Source organism: Taeniopygia guttata, chromosome 5 (assembly GCF_048771995.1).
Source record: "Taeniopygia guttata chromosome 5, bTaeGut7.mat, whole genome shotgun sequence".
NCBI lineage: Eukaryota > Metazoa > Chordata > Aves > Passeriformes > Estrildidae > Taeniopygia > Taeniopygia guttata.
The window spans coordinates 42,565,719-42,586,509 of NC_133030.1; the positions used below are offsets into that span (position 1 = coordinate 42,565,719).

General features: G+C 42.4%; 1 protein-coding gene across 11 annotated transcripts in view; it reads left to right on the forward strand.

Moving 5' to 3' along the window:
* The first annotated feature begins 3,696 nt into the window (after positions 1-3,696).
* The window catches only part of GPATCH2L (G-patch domain containing 2 like), a 43,911-nt gene continuing 26,816 nt past the window's right edge, over positions 3,697-20,791 (forward strand). The window contains exons 1-9 of one of the 11 annotated variants that reach the window (XM_030274727.4): positions 3,705-3,766; positions 4,322-4,557; positions 4,664-5,334; positions 11,505-11,569; positions 14,917-15,093; positions 15,464-15,543; positions 17,614-17,681; positions 18,590-18,644; positions 20,646-20,731. In XM_030274727.4, the coding sequence (XP_030130587.4) occupies positions 4,676-5,334; positions 11,505-11,569; positions 14,917-15,093; positions 15,464-15,543; positions 17,614-17,681; positions 18,590-18,644; positions 20,646-20,731 (1,190 nt within the window). In that variant the 5' untranslated portion in view covers positions 3,705-3,766; positions 4,322-4,557; positions 4,664-4,675. Of the gene's footprint in view, positions 3,767-3,786; positions 4,558-4,663; positions 5,335-11,504; positions 11,570-14,916; positions 15,094-15,463; positions 15,544-17,613; positions 17,682-18,497; positions 18,547-18,589; positions 18,645-20,645; positions 20,732-20,791 lie in introns of those variants that run through there. The other 10 variants (XM_041716810.2, XM_012574344.5, XM_072930285.1 and 7 more) reach the window with 10 other exon arrangements.

The following is a 20,791-nucleotide window of genomic DNA, read 5'->3' on the forward strand; positions in this document are numbered from 1 at the left end:
TTTTCCAGTGGGCAACTTGCAACTTGACAGCCAATGTCTTCAGAAACTCCTTCCGGGTGGTGGGGCAGGAAGGAAGCGTGGCAGTACAGCCTTGTCCACTGTGCACTTCTCCCTCCCTCGCTCCCTCCCTCCCTTTCAGCCCTGTCCTTTCTCAATACCCAGGAAAGATTAACTCCTCTTCGCACACCAGAGAAAGTTATTATCATTAATGAAGAATTAAAAGAGAGTGATTAATAAAGAGCCCTTATCTGGCCATGAGGAGGAGGCTGGACAATGGAAGGAAGATGGAGAAAATGAAAAACAATAAATATGAAGCGTAAAAGGAGGCGAGCACTGCTCCCACTTGTTAGATCGCAGCTGCATCTCCTGAGGGGGGAAGGCTCCAAATTGCTAATTACTGCCTCTGAAAAGACCTCGCTCTGATATGTTTTCTGCTGAAAGGTTCCCATTAATGAAGCAGCGATGATGCCGTTTCCCTTTGACTTGCCTTCAATTCCCTCCCTGAGCTTCCTCCCAAGCCGGGAACAATGAGGCCCTGGGAGCTGGCGGCTCCCACAGGCCTCTCGGAGACTGGGCCGGGGGCAGCCGAGTGAGGGGAGCCGAGCCGGCTGTGAAATATGGAGGGGGGAGATAAGGCAAAGACAGAGGAAAGAGGCTCACTCCCAGGAGCCCAGGGAAAATTTGCAGTTATTATGAAGGAGATGAGACAGATTAAAAGCCCTTGTGTTCTGCGCTGCCCTTTTATTTAGTGGCTTCATCTCTGAGATGAAAGAAGTTGGAAATGACTTTCTCCGCATTTTGCTGCAAGAAGCTTCACGGCACATTTTTTGACTTTATTCCTCCCTTTGTCTCTTGTCCCCTTTCTGTCTCTCTTTTTCCTTTAACCCCTGGAAGGTTTTGCCGTGAAGTGTCATGGGACTAGGCAAAGCATTTGCTGGGGTAGAGCAATGACCCTGCTGCTCTCCCCATCCTACTGGGCTGTACGGCTCCCGCTGCCCACGGAGGAGGGAGCTGGGCCAAGGCACTGCCATGACAGGCAGAGAGTATCCAGCCGAGCTTCCTCTCCTGCTTGCCTCTCCTGCTTGCCTCAGAAATGTCTCTCACCACTAACACACCCTCTCCTGCCTCCAGGCCCAGTAGCAGTTCAGCACAGGTGACTGCAGCCTCTGGGCAGGAAAAAAACCATTCTTACAAAGCCCAGTGGTGGATAAAAATCCCTGCGGGGTAAGAGTGCTAAGTATTTTGTATCCCTGGAGCATTTAATGAGGAAAACTAGTGCTGAGAAGTTGGGATAGTTCACATTCGGGCAACCTACAAAGTGCACAGAGAGTAAACAATTTGCCAGGGATGTGGGATGAACTTGAATGCAGACAAGGATTCAAAATTAACTTTTGCTGATCCATGTCAGGGTGAACCTTGTAAGACTGGACAGAAATACCATAAACTGCTCAAAACCAGATTATCCCAATGGCCTCATTATATTTCTTGAACTCCTATTCCACATTGTCCAATTTTTGCCCAGACACATCAGTGCTCCTTTGTGGCACCTTTTTAGTTCTTGGGACCCTTGCAATTGCAAGAGCACTTGCATCCTGTCTGTTGCTTTTGCCCTATCTCTCTCACAGAAAACTGACCCTGTGTGCCAGTATGTTGTCTTTACTCAGGCCAAATGCTGATAACATCTGCAGAAATTTGGGGTTGAGTGTTGAATGTGGAAAAAAATAATGGACAGGTAAAGTAAAATTTATACCAGTTGCAAAACATTTTGTTGACCTACAGAAATGGCAGAGAACTAGTTGGGAAATGAGGGGAAAATAGGAGAAATTAGAGTAGACATCTGCTGCCATCTCCCCAGGACATCTGAATAGAGGATTTCTTGTACACAATTGTTTGTCTGGTTTGTTATCCTGCCTGGAACGGCAGCCAGTATCGAGTGCTTGAAATGAAGGGGTAAGAAGCTCTGAAGTGATGTTTACAGAATAACCTTCCCATCAGGGGAGTTTCTCTCTAACCCAGACGTTTTGTAGCTGTTTTATATCCTGAAGCATGAAAAAGGATTGCAGTGGTGAAACAGGATTAGATTTTAGAAGGGATTTTCTCTCAGATCTGAGAATAAAAAGAAAACTCCTGTATTGGAAATAGGAAACTGGCAGGGGAAACAAACTGCTGCTAGCAAGTAAGGTGAGTTACTGCCTCAGAAAGGGTTAACAAAGCAAAAGGACAGAATTTTACAGGCAAATTGGTGCACATAAAGTAACTTTAACCAAGTCATCTATTGGAAATGGGATTTTAAAAAATCTACCTAATGACTGCTTTTCTTCTTTTAATATTTCTTTTCCAAGGAAATAATAGAGAACTACAAGGAAATGAAAATGTTATATGACAGCTCAGACTGGCGTAGAGGACTGGTTAGATAAACAGCATGAAGAAAGTTCAGCAAAGCTAAATGAAGCTTGTCCTATTGGGGTGTAGGAATCAATGGCAAACTCAAGAATTCAGTTATTTTTGAAGTATCTTGACAAACTAGGGAGGGTGCCAGAGGACTGAGGAAGAGCAAACACAGCGCCGGTCTTTTGTGGTGGGAGCAGGGAGGCAGCAGTGGTCTTGGCAAATATCACCCTTTCAGAGCATCTTCTGTTCCTGGCAACGTGATGGAGTAAACAGAAATGGGAGAAAAAAGTAAGAATGCAAAGGATAAGAGGTCTGTGAGCAATAGGCAGCAGTATATATTTACAGAGAATAAATCAGATCAAAATAAATCTGATTACTTTCTTTTGGTTTAATTTAGAAAATTGGTGAAGAGAATGACTCAAACATAATATAGATATGGACTCTGGCAAAACTTTCGATATGGCACTCTGTAAAACATTACATGAAAAATGAACTGGTATTGGCTTGAATGTGAGTGCAGCTACATCGGTTAAGTAAACCCCAAACACCCTTCTGGAAAAAAAAAAAAAAAAAAAGAAAGAAAAAGAAAACAAACAGAAAACCAAACCAAACCCAAACAAAAACCCAGTCCCAACCCCCACCCAAAACCAAACAAAAACCAAACAAAACCCACCAACAAACAATAACAAACCCCCAAAAACACCCGAACAAAAAAAAAAAAACCACACACACACACACAAAAAAAAAAAACCAGCAAAAAATCCCTGAAAACAAAACAAAACAAAATAAAACGACGATGAAAAAAACCCACTCAAAACCCGCTGAAGAAACATCATGAAAGCATGAAATAAACGGAAAGCCATGCAGAATTGGATGGTGACAGGTTCAGACCTAACTTTATTCTGATGGCTATTGGTGATGTGTAAACTGGCATGATGGGAAAAGAGATGCAAGCCTTAAGGAGAGGGGAGCAGCACTGTGATGTTTAATTTAGGATGCACTTAACTAGCCTGGCAGCAACGAAGTGGAGGAGTTTGGGTACCAAGTTTATTTGTCGTCTATTAAAAATAAAATACGATAACCAAGCAGCTAAAGGTTACGTACAGGCAAGGGCTGCCCCGCTGGCAGGCGAGGGCTCTGCAATGGTTGGCACCAGCCACGGCGTACACACACGGAGCAGCAGGCAGCCCCGCGGCGGGCCGTGCCCGGGGGCGGGCCGGGCGGCGGGGCGGGGCGGGGCGGTGCTGGCCCGGCCGGGCCGTCGGGGCTCGGCGGCGGCGCGGCGGCCCCGCCCGCAGGCGGGGCGGGCAGAGGAAGTGGCCCGGGGAGGCCGGAAGCGGCGCTGACGAGGGGCTGGCGGAGCGGGCGCTGGCTGGTGAGCGGGGTCGTGGAGGGGCCCGGCGGCAGGCTGCGCGTCTGGGGTGGTGAGGGCAGATTTCCCGGCTTTTCCCGGTGAAGCTGGGAGGGGTCGGGCAGAAGCAGCGGCGTCTCCCTAGAGGAGGGAGTCGGTGCGGCCGGGTCGCTGAGGACTAAGGGAGGCGGCCTGCTGCAGTGGGTAGTGCAGCGGGCTGGAGGTGCGGGTGTTTCTGAGCCCGGGGGGGAGGGAAATCCCACGCCTGCAAGACACGGGTAGGGAGAGGGGTGTTGTGAGATGAGGGGTTTGGCCAGGACTTTGGGATTGACACACTGACAGCCCTGAGGTGTAGGGATGGTATTTTTCGGCAGTAGGAGTTGGGGCTTGGTCTCCTACACCCTATTCTAAGGAGCCAGGGTCCCGCGCGCCTTGCTTTACATCTGAAGTGATGCTGGCTTGCAAACTACCTGTTTCACCATCTGTTTTACTCCCAGCTTTGCTGCTTGTCTACTTTTTGGAAGACTCAATCTGTTTGTCAAGCAGGCTGATCCTTCTCTGTTGCTTCACTGATGCCAGGTAGCACAAACTAGTTGCCGGCTTCATACCCTTTGGGATATGTAATTAAGCATGCTGCTTCAACACAAAAGATGAACCTCAAGGCCTTTTCAGACACAGAGCACTCAACCCAACTGCTGCAGTAGCGAGAGATCTGTGCCACCATGGCTAGAAGAGGGATTTAACCCTTGCCAAAAGAAGTGTTAGCCCAGGAAGTGGCAGTTGTTCTGCATTGGGTGCTCCCAGGTAACTTCAAAGTAAGTGTCTTAATTCCTTTAATGTTACAAAGGGTATAGCGTACTACAGTCCAGAAATGTGTTGGTAGCAGTATTTGTGTCTGGTGCTAATTGCTGTCATTTTTAGTAGGCATTGCCGATGGATGAACTGGTGCATGACTTGGCCTCAGCTTTAGAGCAGACTTCAGAGCAAAACAAACTGGACGAGCTATGGGAAGAGATGGCCCTAAGCCCACGGCAGCAACGGCGTCAGCTTCGCAAGAGACGGGGTCGTAAACGACGCTCAGACTTCACACATCAGGCAGAACATGCCTGCTGCTACAGTGAGGCCTCAGAGTCGAGCTTGGACGAAGCTGTCAAGGATTGCCGTGAGGTGCTGACAGCTAATTTCAGTGACTCTGATGACATGACGGTGGTCAAACGGCATCCAGCTCTTAGTGCCACCCTGAGGAGCAAGCAACACTTGTGGCATGAGTCAGACTCCTTTACAGAGAATGCACCCTGTCGACCTCTCAGGCGCCGACGGAAAGTCAAACGTGTGACATCAGAGGTGGCTGCCAGTCTCCAGCAAAAGCTGAGGGTGTCAGAGTGGAACTATGAGAGGGGCTGCAGGTTCAAGTCAGCCAAGAAACAGCGTCTTTCACGCTGGAAAGAGAATGCCCCTTGGACATCATCCAGTCATGGCCTTTGCGAGTCAGGAGAGAACAGGCCCTTCCTCAGCAATGGGGGAAGGAAGGAGCGGATGGAGTGTGAAGCCGATGATCAGAAACAGGGTTCAGATGAAAACATGTCGGAATGGTGAGATCTCAGTTTCTTCCCTGTGCTAGTCAGATGGCTGCCTTGCTTGCAGCTGCTTATAAATGCTGTGCCTTAGTTTTTGAAGCTCTTAAAATTATTCAATGCTGCTCTCTTTGTGAAGATGAGAAATATCTCAGCTGCTCCTAAACTGTAGATTTTTTCAAAGTCTCTCCTGTCAGTATTGTATGATGACCCAGAAGGCTTCCTTGAAAAGTTGGCAAGCTGGTAGGTTTATGGCTCCTGTTACACAAAGAGTCCTCTGAAATGTCAGTGGCCTTGCAGCTACAACGTGGCATACTTGTGGCCTATGGTTTGGGGAGCAAGCCCCCAACTGGCACTTGTATTGCGTGATTGATGCAAACTGATCTCAGTTTCTTATTTTCAGCATTTACTATAAGAAGTAGTAGATAACAGATCAGATCACCCATCATTGCTGCTGGCCCTCTGTGCAGGGACTGTGTGAACCTCAATCTAACCTTGGTTGTGGTTCTACATTTCTGCTCTTGATCTGATTGTCAAAGTCTAGCTATGGGGAGAATACGGTGAGACAATGAAGAAGTTGAGGGGAACTTACGTTACTTACAGGATAAGCCTGTGCAAACAGTGGAGTCTTATGTCTTGATGTCTAGTTTTGGAGAATTTTTATGAATTTGTGGCAGAATTACATACAAGGATTAAAATGAGACATGCAAATGCCATGGTCTAAATTTGCATTGCCCTTGGGAACTTTTTCCCAACTGTGACTTTTATTCTCTCTGTCTAAGGTTTGGGATCATAAAACTGCTTCTGTCGGAAGAGATTTTTTAGGTTAGAACAGAGGCAACTGCTGAGAATTAAATGGAGGAAATTTCTTAATGAATGGCATACAAAAAACAAATGTGATTGCTGATTTTCTAATTATCATTGTGTAAGAACAGCAGACATTGAGAAGACATTTCAAACAAACAAGAAGTATTCTTTTTCATTAAACATGAAGTCTGGAACTCTCTACTGCAGGACACTTTAGAGGTCGAAATTTAAATACGTTCAAAAGAGAGATGTGGAGCATAGACGTATCAGGGCTATTAAACTTTACAGCCCAGAGGAAATATCCTGCTCAGGAAGTCCTTACGCTGCTGGCTTCTAAGAGCTAGAGGAACATACAGAGAAGTCTGTGTTTGTCATGTTCTCATGTTCTTTTCTGAAGCAATGTAATAGTCACTATCAGAGGAGAGTGGACTTGGAAACTCTAACTCTTTGATACAGTATGATTGTTCATGTGTTGAGGTTCAGTTAGGTTTTGTGACAGTCTAGTTCCTGCAGTTTGTCAGAGTGAACAGGTGGCACTTCATTTTTGTGGATAATAGCTGGAATTGCAGACTTCTCAGTGGTGTTTTCTGGGACCCTGTGAAAAGCTTAGGTTATATTGAGTCCTCACTGGGGCCAGGGAACCACTATTGCATTTTTAGTGGGTCAATTGTGATTTGTAGCATGTAACTCTTACAGTGTTGTCACTTTTTCTTTTAGAAGTGGCTGTTGCTGCTAAAAAGTGGATGTGAAGTAGGACCTTATTAGAAACTTGTGGATGGAAACCTTTAGTCGCTAGTTGTTAAAGTAGTTTTATCTTCTCAGAGCTGTTTGCTAGTAGTCCAGGAAAAGAAGTGTGCTAAGTAGCTTCTGAATAGTGCATGTCAGTGGTGATGGACTGAGAGATATACCCTTACTAGATGTGGCAGTGATGGACAGTGTTCCCTAAGTTGTTTTTTTTTTAACACTAGTCAGAGTCTATTCCATCGTGTCAAACTTGAACTTAAACCAGCAGGCTTTCATCCAGCCTTTATTTGTGCCAGTCTTGGAAAGAGTAAATAAAGAGTTACGTCCAGACTGTTACTTGAGGACCATGCTGGGAGATGGCTTTGTTCTGTCTCAGTTGTCCTTCGCTCTCAGACTAATTATTGTGCAAGTGTATGCATCAAATGACACTTACCATCTGCTGCCAAATCCTTGGGATTCTCTCTGGAAAGCTGGTGCTTGGAATATTTGACCTCTCCAACACCACATGTGTGATCTATGCTGTGACTCACTTGGGAGGGCCACAGTTGGAGGGAGTAATACATACAGCCCTCTTCACTGTGGAGTATCCCTCACAGCAGTGAAGGATCATGCTTTGGTCTCTGCTGCTCTAAATATAGCACTTTGCTGCTAGCAGCACAGTGAAACTGGCTGTGTTTGCCTCACTCCCACTGTGCTCTAGCTGGTTTTTCTGGTACAGTAAGAGAAGTACTTTTCACAGATGTATGACAAGGGCATATCCTGAGGAAGGGAAAAGAAAACGGAATGCCTGCGAGAGTAAATGGTGTGGTTGTCATCGCAAGCTGATGGGATGAAAGGTGACTGATGCTGCTTGTGGGACTTGTAAGCAATCTGTGGTGATCTGGTGATATACAAAACTTTCATACTGAACTGTTTCCACTACTGTTCGCTCCTTTAACAGTATGGAACATGACAAAACAAAATGGGTTTTCAGGAAAACTAAGTTCTGTATACAGAATGGATTTTTTTAACCTTCATTTTCCTCCTCTAAACTGACAATTGCTTTGGTTTGTTAAGCAGGAATGAATCTGTAAATGCTAAAATATCCCATATTTTCTCTGCTTTCTAGAAGGCTTTTTATCCAAAGTCAGGTCAAAGACCTGTTTATTCAGTTGATAAACTCCCATTCACTGAAAAAGTCTCGGTAATGGGTTTTTTTCTGGTTTGCTTGTGGGACTATGCCCAGTCCTTTCCTGGAGGAAGATGAGCTACAATATTGTGATTCAAGTGTGCATATAATTAAATCTTTGAAATTGTTTGCCAAACATGGCAAAAGGTGAACATAAATTGAGAGGAGGATGGATGTGGAGGAACACAATAAGAAAATGATGATGGTTTTAAATTGGGTAATGACACAACCCAATGCCTGATCTATAAATACCTGCGGAAACAACAAAGGAAACAAGTGGTTGTAGTTTAAGCAGTCATTTGTGTATTTGTACAAAGGTGACAGTGAGCTGCTAAGACTGTTAGAAGTAATATGCCTTTCTGTCCCTAAATGTTTTGAGATTCCCTGCAGCCATAATAAAACAAGGCAAATTATACATTGAGTGCTGAAGTTTTTTTCTCTTGCTGCTCTAAACGGAGTACTTCCAGAATGGTCTCGGTTTGGTTTGAGGGCAGAACAAACCGTAGTACAAGAGCTGTCTAAAAATCACTTTGAGTAGTGTGTTTACTTGTGAAAAATATGCAGTTGGTCTCATCTGTTTTCAAGTACCAAAACTCTTACTGTGACTTTTTCAAACCTGGGATTCTACTGACCTGCCAATGCTGTGAGATTTCACTGGCTTAATGCTGATGTGTTTGTTGTGGTTTAACCTGGATAGGCAGCTCAGCTCCGATAAAGCCCCCTGCTCACTCCCCTGCAGGGATGAAGGAGAAAAATGGAAGAGTAAAATGAGAAAAATCTCAGCTTTAGGTAAAGTTGGTTTAGTAGGTAAAGCAAAAGCTATGTGTGCAAGCAAAGCAAAATAACGAATTCACTACTTCATATCAGCAAGCAGGTGTTCAACTATCTCCAGGAATGCAGAACTCCATCATTTGTAACATTGTTTGGGAACACAAACACCACAACTCCAAATGTCCCTGGCTTCATTCTTCTTTTTCCCAGCTTTTATTGCTAAGCATGTCATTATATGATGTAGGGTCAGTTGTCCAGCCTGTGTACCCTCCCAGCTCCTTGTGCACCCCCAGCCTGCTCGCTGGCAGGGCAGTGTGAGAAAGCCTTGGCACTGTAAGCACTGCTCAGCAATAACTAAAACATCCCTGTGCTATCAAACTGGTCACAAATCCAGAACACAGAACCAAAGTGCTACTATGAGAAAAATTTAACTCTGTGCCAGCCAAAACCAGTACAATGTTCTGGCCCGAGAATAATGTGAGCATTGCTCATCCTGAATGTTCAGTTAAGTTGCTTTACCCTTTGGAAGGGAGCTGCTTTGATGACAGTCTGCAACTGTATTCACGAGTCTGGCTAAACTGATGAATTGGAGGCCAGTCTTTCCATTTAAAAAAAAAAAAAAAAATTCCTCTCTTGGAAGGAAAGTGACAAAGACAGAGTGTTCCGCTTCCCCTCCTTCTCCAGCCTAGCCTGACCTTCTGCAGCCCCTCGGTGCCTCTTGTTTTCTTATTTTTATAGAAAATCAATATCCCTCCTGACACAAACAATAGCTCAGGCAAAAGAATAAATGGGGGAAACCTGAGATCTCTGTCCATCACCTCTCAGTTTAACTCCCCCAAACTATTTAATTATAAGCATGCTTTGCTTCAGGTGTTTGTGACAGTGAAATTGCTAAATGAGGACCATTTTAACCAAAGATTGGGTGATCAATAACACTCTATAGCAGTAGCTTGTTGGATCAATAGCATTCATTATTTCATGGTTAAGGTAAGTAGCCTCCTTTGCAAGTGGAGGTCATTAATCAGTGCTTACTGGACCTGCAGAAAGGCCTGCATAGGAGTCTAGTTTTTGTTCAGCCCTGGGATACTGAAGAGGGTGAAATCCCTGAAAGTTTGTTCCTGTAAAGCACTAGCAGTGATGCTTATCTGTAAGGAACCAAAGACCTCTAAGTACAACAGGATGCTTAAAGTACTGTTAATATGACCTGGATGCTTGTCAATGCTTTTTCCTTTCTCAGGCACCTTTCCTCTGAGGATGCTAAAAACCTTATGAAGCAGTCACTCAGTCCTCACATCTGCAGCTTGTGAGGATTGTTTATCCAAGCTATCAAAAGGGAAAGCAAGCACGCTAGGAGACTGGCCCAGGGTCATACAGTCTGTTGGTAGGAGAGCTTGGGATGAAACAATTAATTCATGCTTCTCAGTCCTTGACCTTAATTGCTGTGGTATATATGTGGGAGGATGAATGCATGGCCAAGCTTTCTAATGGATTCATTTGGAATTTGATATTAACTTGCATGCTGGAAGGTGAGAATGCTAGGTACAGATTGTTTATCCTTTAAGTATAAATGGCCTTCATACAATGATGAAGATGCAGCATTTTAGATATCCAGCATGATGAGTTGACTTGGCTGTACTTTAGAGTGCATTTTGTAAGAACAACAATATACTCACAAAATAGAGTTTTATTCTGTGCCTGCAGTTCTTTGGAGTGACATATTTTGTGGTCTCTCATTATTCAGCCTTGTAACTCAAGGGGTTTCCGGTATCATCCGGTTTCCTTGGAAAAGAGGCATCCAGAGATACTTGCAAACAGCCTTCCCTGACTGATTCTAGTGCTGACTTACACTTGGTGTTCACATCTAAGGTCTTAGTGTTCAGGGAGTAGGCAGTAAGTAGTTTTTGCTTGTCCTAGTATCTCATAGCTAAATCAGAGGAAGTACTGCCTGAAGTGTCCAAGGAAGGAGTTCAAGTCAGCATTAAAGCCTTCAGACGCTTGGGACTGACATGAGCATTACTTCTGCTACAAATATTCATCTAGCTTTGCAAGTCAGTTAATGGCTTTCTACACATTAATTTCTAGCTCTATTCTTTTGTTCAAGAATTAAATCTTTAACTGCTTCAGTAAAGGCAAAGCATGCTATGACAATGTTGCATTCAGCAGCAGCAAGTCATGCTATGCTAAGGTATTTAGCTGGAGACTTGTAAATGTCACAGCTGCTCTTTACTCCACATAGAATAAAAGTTGTTGGGAGGGGAAGGCTGTTTGTGTGACAGTGTAACATTTTTGAGGAAAAGGAATCTGAAATAGAAAACTTAGGAGGGTTTTCAGTTAAGTGACCCAAGGACAGCATTTTTAACTGCATTTAATTTCCTGGTGAGTATTCCAGATGATGCCATAGTTAGGTTATTAATTCTAGTACCTGAGGCAAATGCTGTTTTGTTAATTACTTCTTGATAACTTAGAACTAAACTAGATACAGGATTCTACTTTTTTTCAAGCGATACAGCATTGATAAGATTAATGGAAAGCAGTTCTGTTAAGTTCTGTTCTAGTGCCAGTCATGTATCTGAAATTCAGTTTCTGTGAGACATGTAAAGCATTTTGGTATTGGAGAAGCTAGTAAAATGTAGTAGAGTGGTTTCTGTATTGTGCCTGTTGCAATTGTAACCATATTTTTTCTCTGTTTTTGTTCCAGTGAAACCAGCAGTGTTTGCAGCAGCAGTGATACTGGCCTGTTTACCAATGATGAAGGCCGCCAAGGTAACAGGTGTCCTGTGATTTTCCTCATATGCTGCTAGGGAGTTCCTTACTTTCTTTACAAATGCAAAGAAAGATCTATGTTTGAAGAGAGACAGGGAATTGTGTGAGGAAAAACCAGTGGCAGGGAGCAGCTAGAAGTTAAACAATGAGATGAGGGCTACAAATGTATGATTTTCATAGCACTACACCTTTTCTGATTAAATACTTCGTGTATCAGATCCATAATATTTGCAATATAAGAAGCTATTATTGTGCAAAGGCACAGACATACAAGACAAATTTTAGAGCTCTTCATAATGAAAAAGCAGGTTATGATTTGTTTCTCTAGGTGTTTTAAGGGTTGTCTACATACCATTAGTGCCTGAAATCTGTTAGTTGTTTTCTCTGTGGGGAGGAAGAGGAGATAAGAAAAAAATTACTTAATACTGACAAGTCACCTAATAGACTGTGTTAAGAAGATGATGGTAATATGTGATGGGTATTATTTCTTTAAATATGTGTTCCTTCCTTGCTCTTGTGTGCATTAGTTGAACATTGTATTTTCAATGTTTGTTGTAGAAATGGTATCTTAGAAGTTTTGAGTGTGAAGTGTAATCTGGTCTTATTTATCAGCCACAGCACAGTGTTCAGTTGATGTGGGCAGAAGTAAGTGTGAAATAGGTTGTAGTAGGCACACAGGCATTGAGAACTATTACATTTGGAGCATGTGGAATGTGACCCTAGAGATCTGCAATTCTGTGCACTCTGATTCTGTCACATTTCACAAGCTAAGATTTGGATGAGATCTCTTCTGGGAATATAGGAGTGCTAAAGGAAGTAGCACCAGTAGCTCAATAGGATATACTGCTTCCACTAGCTTGTTGATGGCTCAGGTACCTGTGTGAAGCAACACAATGATAGCAAACATGCTTATGTGTTTTCTGATGGTAATTTAGGCTATAGGACAAATCTGTGATCTTAGGGGAGTATAAAACTTTGCCTAAGAGTAGGGATTTCAAATATCAGCTTTGACCTTTGCTGAAAAATAACTATTTACAGACTCTGGTTTTTCAAAGGCAACAGAAAAGTAGAATCTTTTGCCCTCTCTTTTTACTGATAGATTGTTCAGGGAGAGCTGAAATTAGTGAGCACTTGTATATTAGATGATGAAGCAGAATGGTGACTGAAATGTTTTACTTCATCACCTGAGATAAGATTGATGGAGACTGGGTAGTGTATATATGTACTTGTCTATATGCTTGCCCTATATGCTTGCCCTGATTTTATACCCTCTTTTAGACGTTAATTTTTGGCTGCTACTAGAAGTAGGATGCTCAATATAGAGGAACATGTAGAAATATGACTTAGATAAATTAATAAAGTCCAATTACAGCCTTCCCTGTCTAGGTAAGAGAGGAGGTTTGTCATCAGGTTCAAACAGTTGATACTGTGTTCAAACAGTTGATACTGTGATAGCTTTCTGGCCAAGATGTTTTAGCTTAGATTGCGGTTAAAGGGTTAAAAATATTGTTGCACTTCTAGACTAAATAAAAAATACCTCCTTTTTTTTTTCTTGACAATTACTTAGTCATAAAGTAAATAAAAAAACCAACAGCTTTCCATGTCAGTGAGATGGAGAGAGCACAACATTTTGTTTTTTTTTTTTTTGTCACAGATCATCACCTTATAGTTGTCCAGCACAATTACAGGCTGAATAATGGGAAATTTAAGCTGGCAGCATTCTTCAATAAATGCAGTTTTTTCCCCTCCTCCTTTTGAGGTTGCATCATGTAATACTTGTGCAGTTGCTAATTAAATAAATTGTCTTTGCAACTGCACATAGCGGCACAGTTTTGTGAGCAGAAAATGATTCTGGTTCATAATTTGATTGTAAGGTGGGTTTTTTTTTGTTTTATATTTATTACGTGCTTTGGAATCTCTCACAGTGAAAATTACTGAATATTAGTATATGATGCTGATTGTTAAAGTGTGTCTTGTGAAAACAGCCATTTGAGGTATGGCAGGGCACCATGCCCAAATGTCTAGGAGTAGTTTTGCACAAATTATGATGTCTTAGGAGAACTATCCAACATTACATAGTTTTATTTTACTATGATATGGAGATGGGATTTTTATACTTTAAGATATAACTGGTAGGTCAACTTGATGCATGACAGAAATAACTATGTCAGAACTTTGGGATAAAGTGTTCTGGCTGTCCTACCTGTTGCTGATCAGAGTTGGTTTTGTGTATTGCTTCTTCTGTTATGTGCAAGATTGCAGCATTCTTACTAGGATGAGGTTTTTTTTTTTTACTTTCTTGTGTTCTTTTTTTTTTTTTTTTTTTTTTTTTCCCAGCAAGATGTGTAAGTAGGCATAGTGGACTTTGGTCAGGAATAATGTAAGTCAGTGAGGAAAGGAGAGTAATAGGGATGCTTGAGTTGAGGCTTAATGGTAGGCAAATGAGAATTTTCCCTAAGATAGGTGTGTTAGTTTTTTAGGGCAAGATGAAGCACCTTGCAATTACATGGGACTGTTTGTGAGTTGGGCTACTGAAATGCTACGTGTGTCAGGTTCTTTGCTCTCCTCCTGCTTTTTTTTCGTACACTGCTCATGTGCTACTGCTCTTAGGGAATTTCTGGCCAGACGGATTTACTGTGAACAGTGTCTGATGCAGTTCAGTTTTAGACTGCAGCTGCATTAACTATATCAACCCAGCTCCATGGAGACTTTGGTCATGACTGTTGCTGCTGCCTTAGTTTTCCAAAGGGTTTGTAGTTCCTAGAGATTCTAAGAAGCTGATTGAGAGCAACTCACAGCATGGTTAGTACTTAGAGTGACCATTTCTGATAGTTACGTGTTTTTGTCTTAGCTGATGTCTTAGGAGACTAGGGTTCTTTCTCATCGGTATGTTTCTTTTGCTTTTACACCGTGAGCCTGGTCTTCCCCTCTTTTGAAGTTTCTCCTGTGACAGCCTGTAACACATGCCAAATGATTGGCCTCTGCTGGTGTCGCAGTAATTACTTCAGAGAAAGAGTTCTGCATCAGACATCACACAACATTGAACCAAGGTTGATGAGATGCAGTAGCAACAGAGTGCTAAACCTGCCCTAGGCAGGTCTATAAAGAGGCTTTGTTCTGCAGGGAAATTCTGGAGACTGATGAGTTGGATAGTTTAAAGCATTTAGTGAGGCCCCATAGTTACTGAGGATCATTGAAACAGAATACAAATATAAGGCTCTTCAAGAACGAATTCCTAATGAGACTTCAGCTGTTTCACATTCAGATATGCCTACTTGTAGTATTTTGAGGGACTGTCCCAGGATATCTTGATGTTATTTGTGGTTAATTCCATCCTATTTCTTTAGGAGATGATGAGCAGAGTGATTGGTTTTATGAAGGAGAGTGTGTTCCAGGATTCACTGTCCCAAACCTTCTTCCCAAGTGGGGAGCTGATCACCGATCTGAAGTGGAGAGGATTGACTCAGGCCTGGACAAGCTCTCTGTTTCCACCTTCCTTTTGCCCCCACAGCCAGCTCAGAGAGGTGAGGTCCATAAGGAATTGTGTTTGAGAACTTGTGATATGATGGCAAGAGTAGATTCTTTTCATAGGTGTTGCATTTAAACTTGTATTGGTGATCTATTTGGGATTTTTTAAAGATCCAGTTAAGAAAAAGCTGCACTATTGGTGAGTTTGCTGAAACAGTCATACCAGCTGCCCACTGGCAGTCTTCTTTTTTTAAATGTAAGGATTTAATTTGATTTGTGAATAAACTGGCATATCTGCATCTTCAAGACTGAAAAACAAGAGACAGATGATCTGATTTGATTACTGAACTAAGGAGTTTTCTTGGTGGCTTTGTCAGGAGAAATCTTCTGTGTTCATTGCTCAGTTTTTCTGCATTTGGTTTTCAGGATTTCATGCTCGCCTGAATCGCCTTCCAGGAGCTGCTGCCCGTTGTCTCCGTAAAGGTCGGAGAAGGCTGGTTGGCAAGGTATGCCCTTTTGAAAGATGGTAATTTTGTATTTCAAATTCTGGTCAGTCCTGAAGTACTATTCTAAGATGCCACATAAATTGTTTTCTGCAGAGAGTGGTCCTGTAAATTTTTTGTTTCATGTATTGCTTGATTTGTTTACCTGCTTTGACTGTCAGGAGATGATTGAGTGATTAAGTGGATTTTAAGGCACATTTGGAGTGGCAAAGACAGCTGATCAGTGCTGAAAGCAGTATGAAAGGAGGCCTGAAGAAGAATGTCAGGGAGCGTAAATATCAATAAGATTTAGACAGAATGTAGGAGGAAAACGATGATGGCATGAGACTTGTGCATGCTCATCAGAGACTACAATGGCAGAGAGGTGCTTCAAAGGTGAAGGAAGGCCAAATTTTATATAGGGAAGAAGACTGATATGAATGTCAGCAAAGGAAGGTGGTTTTAGCAGTTGCATTTTTAGTGGGAAGACAGGAGAGTAAAAAGGTATATGCAGTAAATGCAGACAAAGCTGCCCAAAGCTATTGACTAGTTTTATTACATGTAGGGCAAGCACCAAACAACATACCAGTCCTTTTTCTAATAGAACAAACAATACTTTGCAGATGTCTTTCTAGAATAGAGGGGTACACCTGGTTGGGTCTGCATTCTGGAGTATTGAGCACTGCTGTTCATTGTAAAAGATGATTCTGAGAAGGAAGGTGTTGGCTGTGTTTGGCTTTTGTTTTTATTGTGATGTGCTCTGTGCTTTTGAAAACATTGGCATAAGTTCTGAGCTGGCTAGCTGTAGTCTGCTAACAAGGTGTGTTAGGGGGGCCTGGAGTCTAGAGGAGTGGGACAGCTGCCTTCTGTTCAGTCATACTTGAAAGATCCTTGTCTGCCCCTTCTTTCTTCCACTCGCCTTGCTTAATTGTAACCGGCATTCAAAATATGAATCCTCAGCTGGCAAGAAACTGACTTTACGTAGGGTTCCTGAGGCCACCTGCGAGTGACTGGGCCTGGTGGCACACCTCTAATGATCCAAATGAGAAGGATAATATTTACTTGTTTAATTCATCTTCATCACCTTAAAGGGATCTTTGTCATTTGCAGCGGAGGTCACTGCTCCCCCTTCCCCATCTCTCTCAAAATTGTAATCATAAATAATGAGTTTCATTCAGAGCTCCCCGCCAGCGAGCTGCTAATTACCAAAAGTACAGCTTGTAATTTACACAGTAATAAACTGTAAATTTAAACATTATGGCACTTTAAGTTAATAATTTTCCTGCTGTAACAAATAGCCCATCTTTCACCCTTGCTGCTACAGCTGCCCCCAGATTTTGAGTGTGTTTTGCCTATGTACCTCGCACAAATTAACCTTACCTGTGGAAGACTTTTACCCTCATCTTCTGCCCCTTGCTGGAAAGTATACTTCTTTCTTGGAGGCAGTTGCTATGCAGATGTGAACAGCTGGTGCTTCAGGCTGTGTGTGTACGTGTATGCCAGCATCGAGCACATACACAAGGCAGCATCTTGCAGGAAGCAACATGCTCCCAGAGCAATCCCTTTCTCTCAGAACCTGCCTTTTCTTTAGTTGCTGGAGGTCCTGCTGCGAATTGCTGCTTTCAGAAAGGGCAAAAGCATCATGCTTTACTCCTTAATAAATATTCATTGGTGGTTGGTGAATCTCCACTGTTAATGGAACAGTGTAGTGTCCTATCTCAGCCTGTTTCTAGCCCATCTGACCCCAGTAACAGGGAAAGAAGCACATCCTAGCTGCCTCTCCTGCTCTCATGCATCCTTTTGCTGCATATCTTTTTCTAGTCCAGTTTATGGTGTGCCCTGTGCAAGCAAATATCATCACTGAAAATAAAAAACAAGCCTCATAAATAAAATTGAATTATTTTCTGCCATGCTAATAAGTTAAATCATCTCAGGTGAAGTTCTAAAAGGAAGGAGTAAGCATGTTTAGCTGAGAGTGGGCTGGTAAGGAAAGGATGTGACCCAGGGGAATAAGATTTATTCTTACTGGTAGCAGCAAACTGTTCTCTGTTCACTGTATGAGTTTGCAACCTTTTGCCTGTCTTTGTGTTTCAGGAGACCTCCATGAGTACTCTGGGCACCGAGAGGCTAGGTCATATTGTTAGTGATCCGCGCCAGAAAGAGTAAGGCCCTCAACAATTGTTGTATAGAACTTTGGGAAGGGAAGAAGAGCTGTAGGATCCTCTTCCCTTCTGGGGGTGAAGAACATGAAGAACTGGGTGGACACTTAAGCATAATCTGTGGAATGGGAGACAATATTCTACTGATGGCTTCTCTGTTTTGTTACTCGTAATTGCTGACTTCCCCTTTGTTACATGTTTATATAAGGCTGCCCCAGTGTGTGGATGCTACTCAAATACTCCTTTTTTACAGGCAGTTTTTTTTTATTTTTCATCCTCCCTTATAATGTGCCATTGCATTAACTGCATGTCTATTGGATATTAAGAGAAGACTGAGCCCCATATGTTCATTTTTAAAAATGCTTCTTCGTGGAGCTGTACTATGGGCACATACCCAGACTGCAGAAATGGTGCTGACAAGGCAGCTGTGAAATTACTTTTTCTTTCTTTTTTGTTATGTCTCCTTCTACAATTAGTGTATTTAAATTGTAGTCAGCACTGGAAATAGTCTTGGTGCTTATCCTTTGGCATCTCCCTAATGCTGTTCTGGGGAATGGGTAGGTAAGGATGGTATGTCTTGACTGTAGTGCAGTGGGTCCAGTCTTCACTAGCTGTTGATACCTAATTTTCTTCCTTGAGTCTGAAATTTGTTGTTTTTAATATGACTCCTGATGATGTTTAATCTTTTTCCTTCTCCCTTCATCTTTGTTCTTCTTTTTTTCTTCTTTTCTTATCCCCAACCCTCCTTCCCCGCCCCCCACCCCGTGTTCGTTCCTTGGCATTGTGCCCACCTGTCCTTCCGACTCTGCCTCCTTCCAGTTTTTGGTTACCATCCACGGGGAAGAGAGATCGCAACCAGGTAAGGTGACTCTGCTTTTCCTTTTTTATTTTCTTGGTTTCCTTCTTTCTAGAAAGAACACAATGCCTGCTTCTGATTTCGCACACACTGTGGCCTGTGCACTTGAGGTAAGGCAGTTCTGTCCCTTCTCATTTTGTTAACTGATGTCTTCTGGACTTGGACCCATTTTCTGTGCGTTGTATTGTCTATTTAAACTGAATAGCTTAGGAACTCCTTTTATTTATCTCCCTGTTTCAGGTTAGTGTTTGCCATCCTTTCTGACAGTGAGTGCAAGGGAAAATGCCTCTTGACAGGAGGAGCTTTGGCCTCTCAAAATTCCATAAGAATTGGAACATTTTTCTCTTTTTAAATGCTTTGTTTTGCCGTGTTTGGCTCAGGCTTCTACCTGATAGTCTCATCCACAGAGAAGGGAAAAAAATGGTGAACTTAAATTATGTAGTTAAATAGCTGTAACAGGAAAATGTAAGAGGTGATAAGCAAGAGAAATAGGCATTCTTGTAACTGAAACTCTTGTGTGTGCACTTTTATATTCTTCAGTAAGTCTTTCTTAGCTTCAGTGCTAGGAGGTTTTTTGTTTTTGTTTTAAGATATAAAAGCTCAGGTTCTTAATAGCAAAGAGAAAAAAAAAAACTACTCTTCCATCTGAGAAGTCATGTTGTAACATGGCCATGCACACTCCTTTCTGTTCCTATGTGAGTTATTTTATGGTTGATGAGCAGTAGGACTGAATTTTTTTTAAATTTCAGGTGACTAAAAATGCATAATTTTCAAACATTTGTGCAATTGTGTATTTTCCATTAGTGAGAGCATTTTACAGATTGCTTTTATATTACTATCATAATACTCTTGTCTAAAGATAAGAGTAACTACATAAGATTTAAAATGACCAAAAGTAAGTAACTTTTATTTTTCTTAAATGAACTTGAATCGGCCATTCCAGTAACAGAGGGTTCCTGGTGAGGGTTCCTGGTGACTCTCCCTACTGTGCAGTTGAAGTGTTACTGACAATAAATGAGCGGTCCCACTTAAGGAGGAGCTCCCTGATAGCAGCAGCTTTGTGGTGCATCTTCTTTCTCAGAAAGGTGGAGGGTAAAAGCCTAGTACTGACTTCTGAAGTTGCAGACAGCTTGTATGAGGAGTCCAGCTACAGGTGTGGATTGTTCCTTTGTCCTTATTTAAAAATGCAAGAGAAGTGTTCTGGAGATTGGTGTAGTACTTTGCAAAGCAGATGGAAATACATTTTGTGCTTGAGGTGTGAATTATAAATAAAGAGGAAATGCCAAATGGAAGTATAAAGCAGGTACCCTAGAGAAACTACCAGTCTAAAGCTTCTATTTACATATTGAGCAAAGTTTGTTCCATGCATTGATTGACCAGATTCTTCCATTTCTGTCCTGACCATTAAAAATCCTGACCACTCCATTTTGTACAACAGGCTGTCTTGCACAAGTTTGATGTCCTCAAGATTTGTCTAGTGTATGTCTAACAGAGTATCTTAGACTAGCCTGACCATGCATTGTTTCAAAAGTTTGTTTTAAGCAGTTTGCAAAGATAGCTTGTGAGGTTGGAGAGGAGTGAAGCTCACTTGAACTGGAATGAATTGGGTGCTCATTGGGAGCTTAACCTGGTGGACCTGTGTCTTCTAGAGGTCTGTTTCAGTGATATACACAGCCCTTGGGAATACAGGAGCTGCCCTGTGCTTGCACTATTCATAACAGTGACTTTTTTCTCTGCAATGTGAAGGTAGACAAGAGGCTTTCTGAAAGAGAACTGGATTTTTTTCTCATGGCATGCAGCAATAGAACACTTACGCTCTTAGTCAATCAGCATTTTTAATAATGCAGGCTGGAAGAAGAGTGTGCTGAGGCTGTCTGTTGTGAGAAGGTGGTTATGAGATTTGCTGTTCCACCCTTTGTGCTAGCCTTTCGTCTGAATTGAGAGTCTGTTCTCATCTAGTCTTACCCCTTGATGTGCCAGAAAGGTCTCCTTATACTATGTGAAATGCTGAAAGTCTCCTTATACTGTGTGAACAGAACAGATCTGAGCAGCTTTATCTGGACACTGTTTCTTTCAGTGCTTTGCTTAAATAAAATCTCTTGACTTTACAGTTCAATCCATTATCTCCTCTGTACTCTCTGGATGTGCTTGCTGATGCTTCTCACCGAAGATGCTCACCAGCACACTGCACTGCCAGGTAACTCCCTTGCTCTGCTTTCTTGGGGATGTCTCACTTCCCTCTCCTGGATGTTTTCAG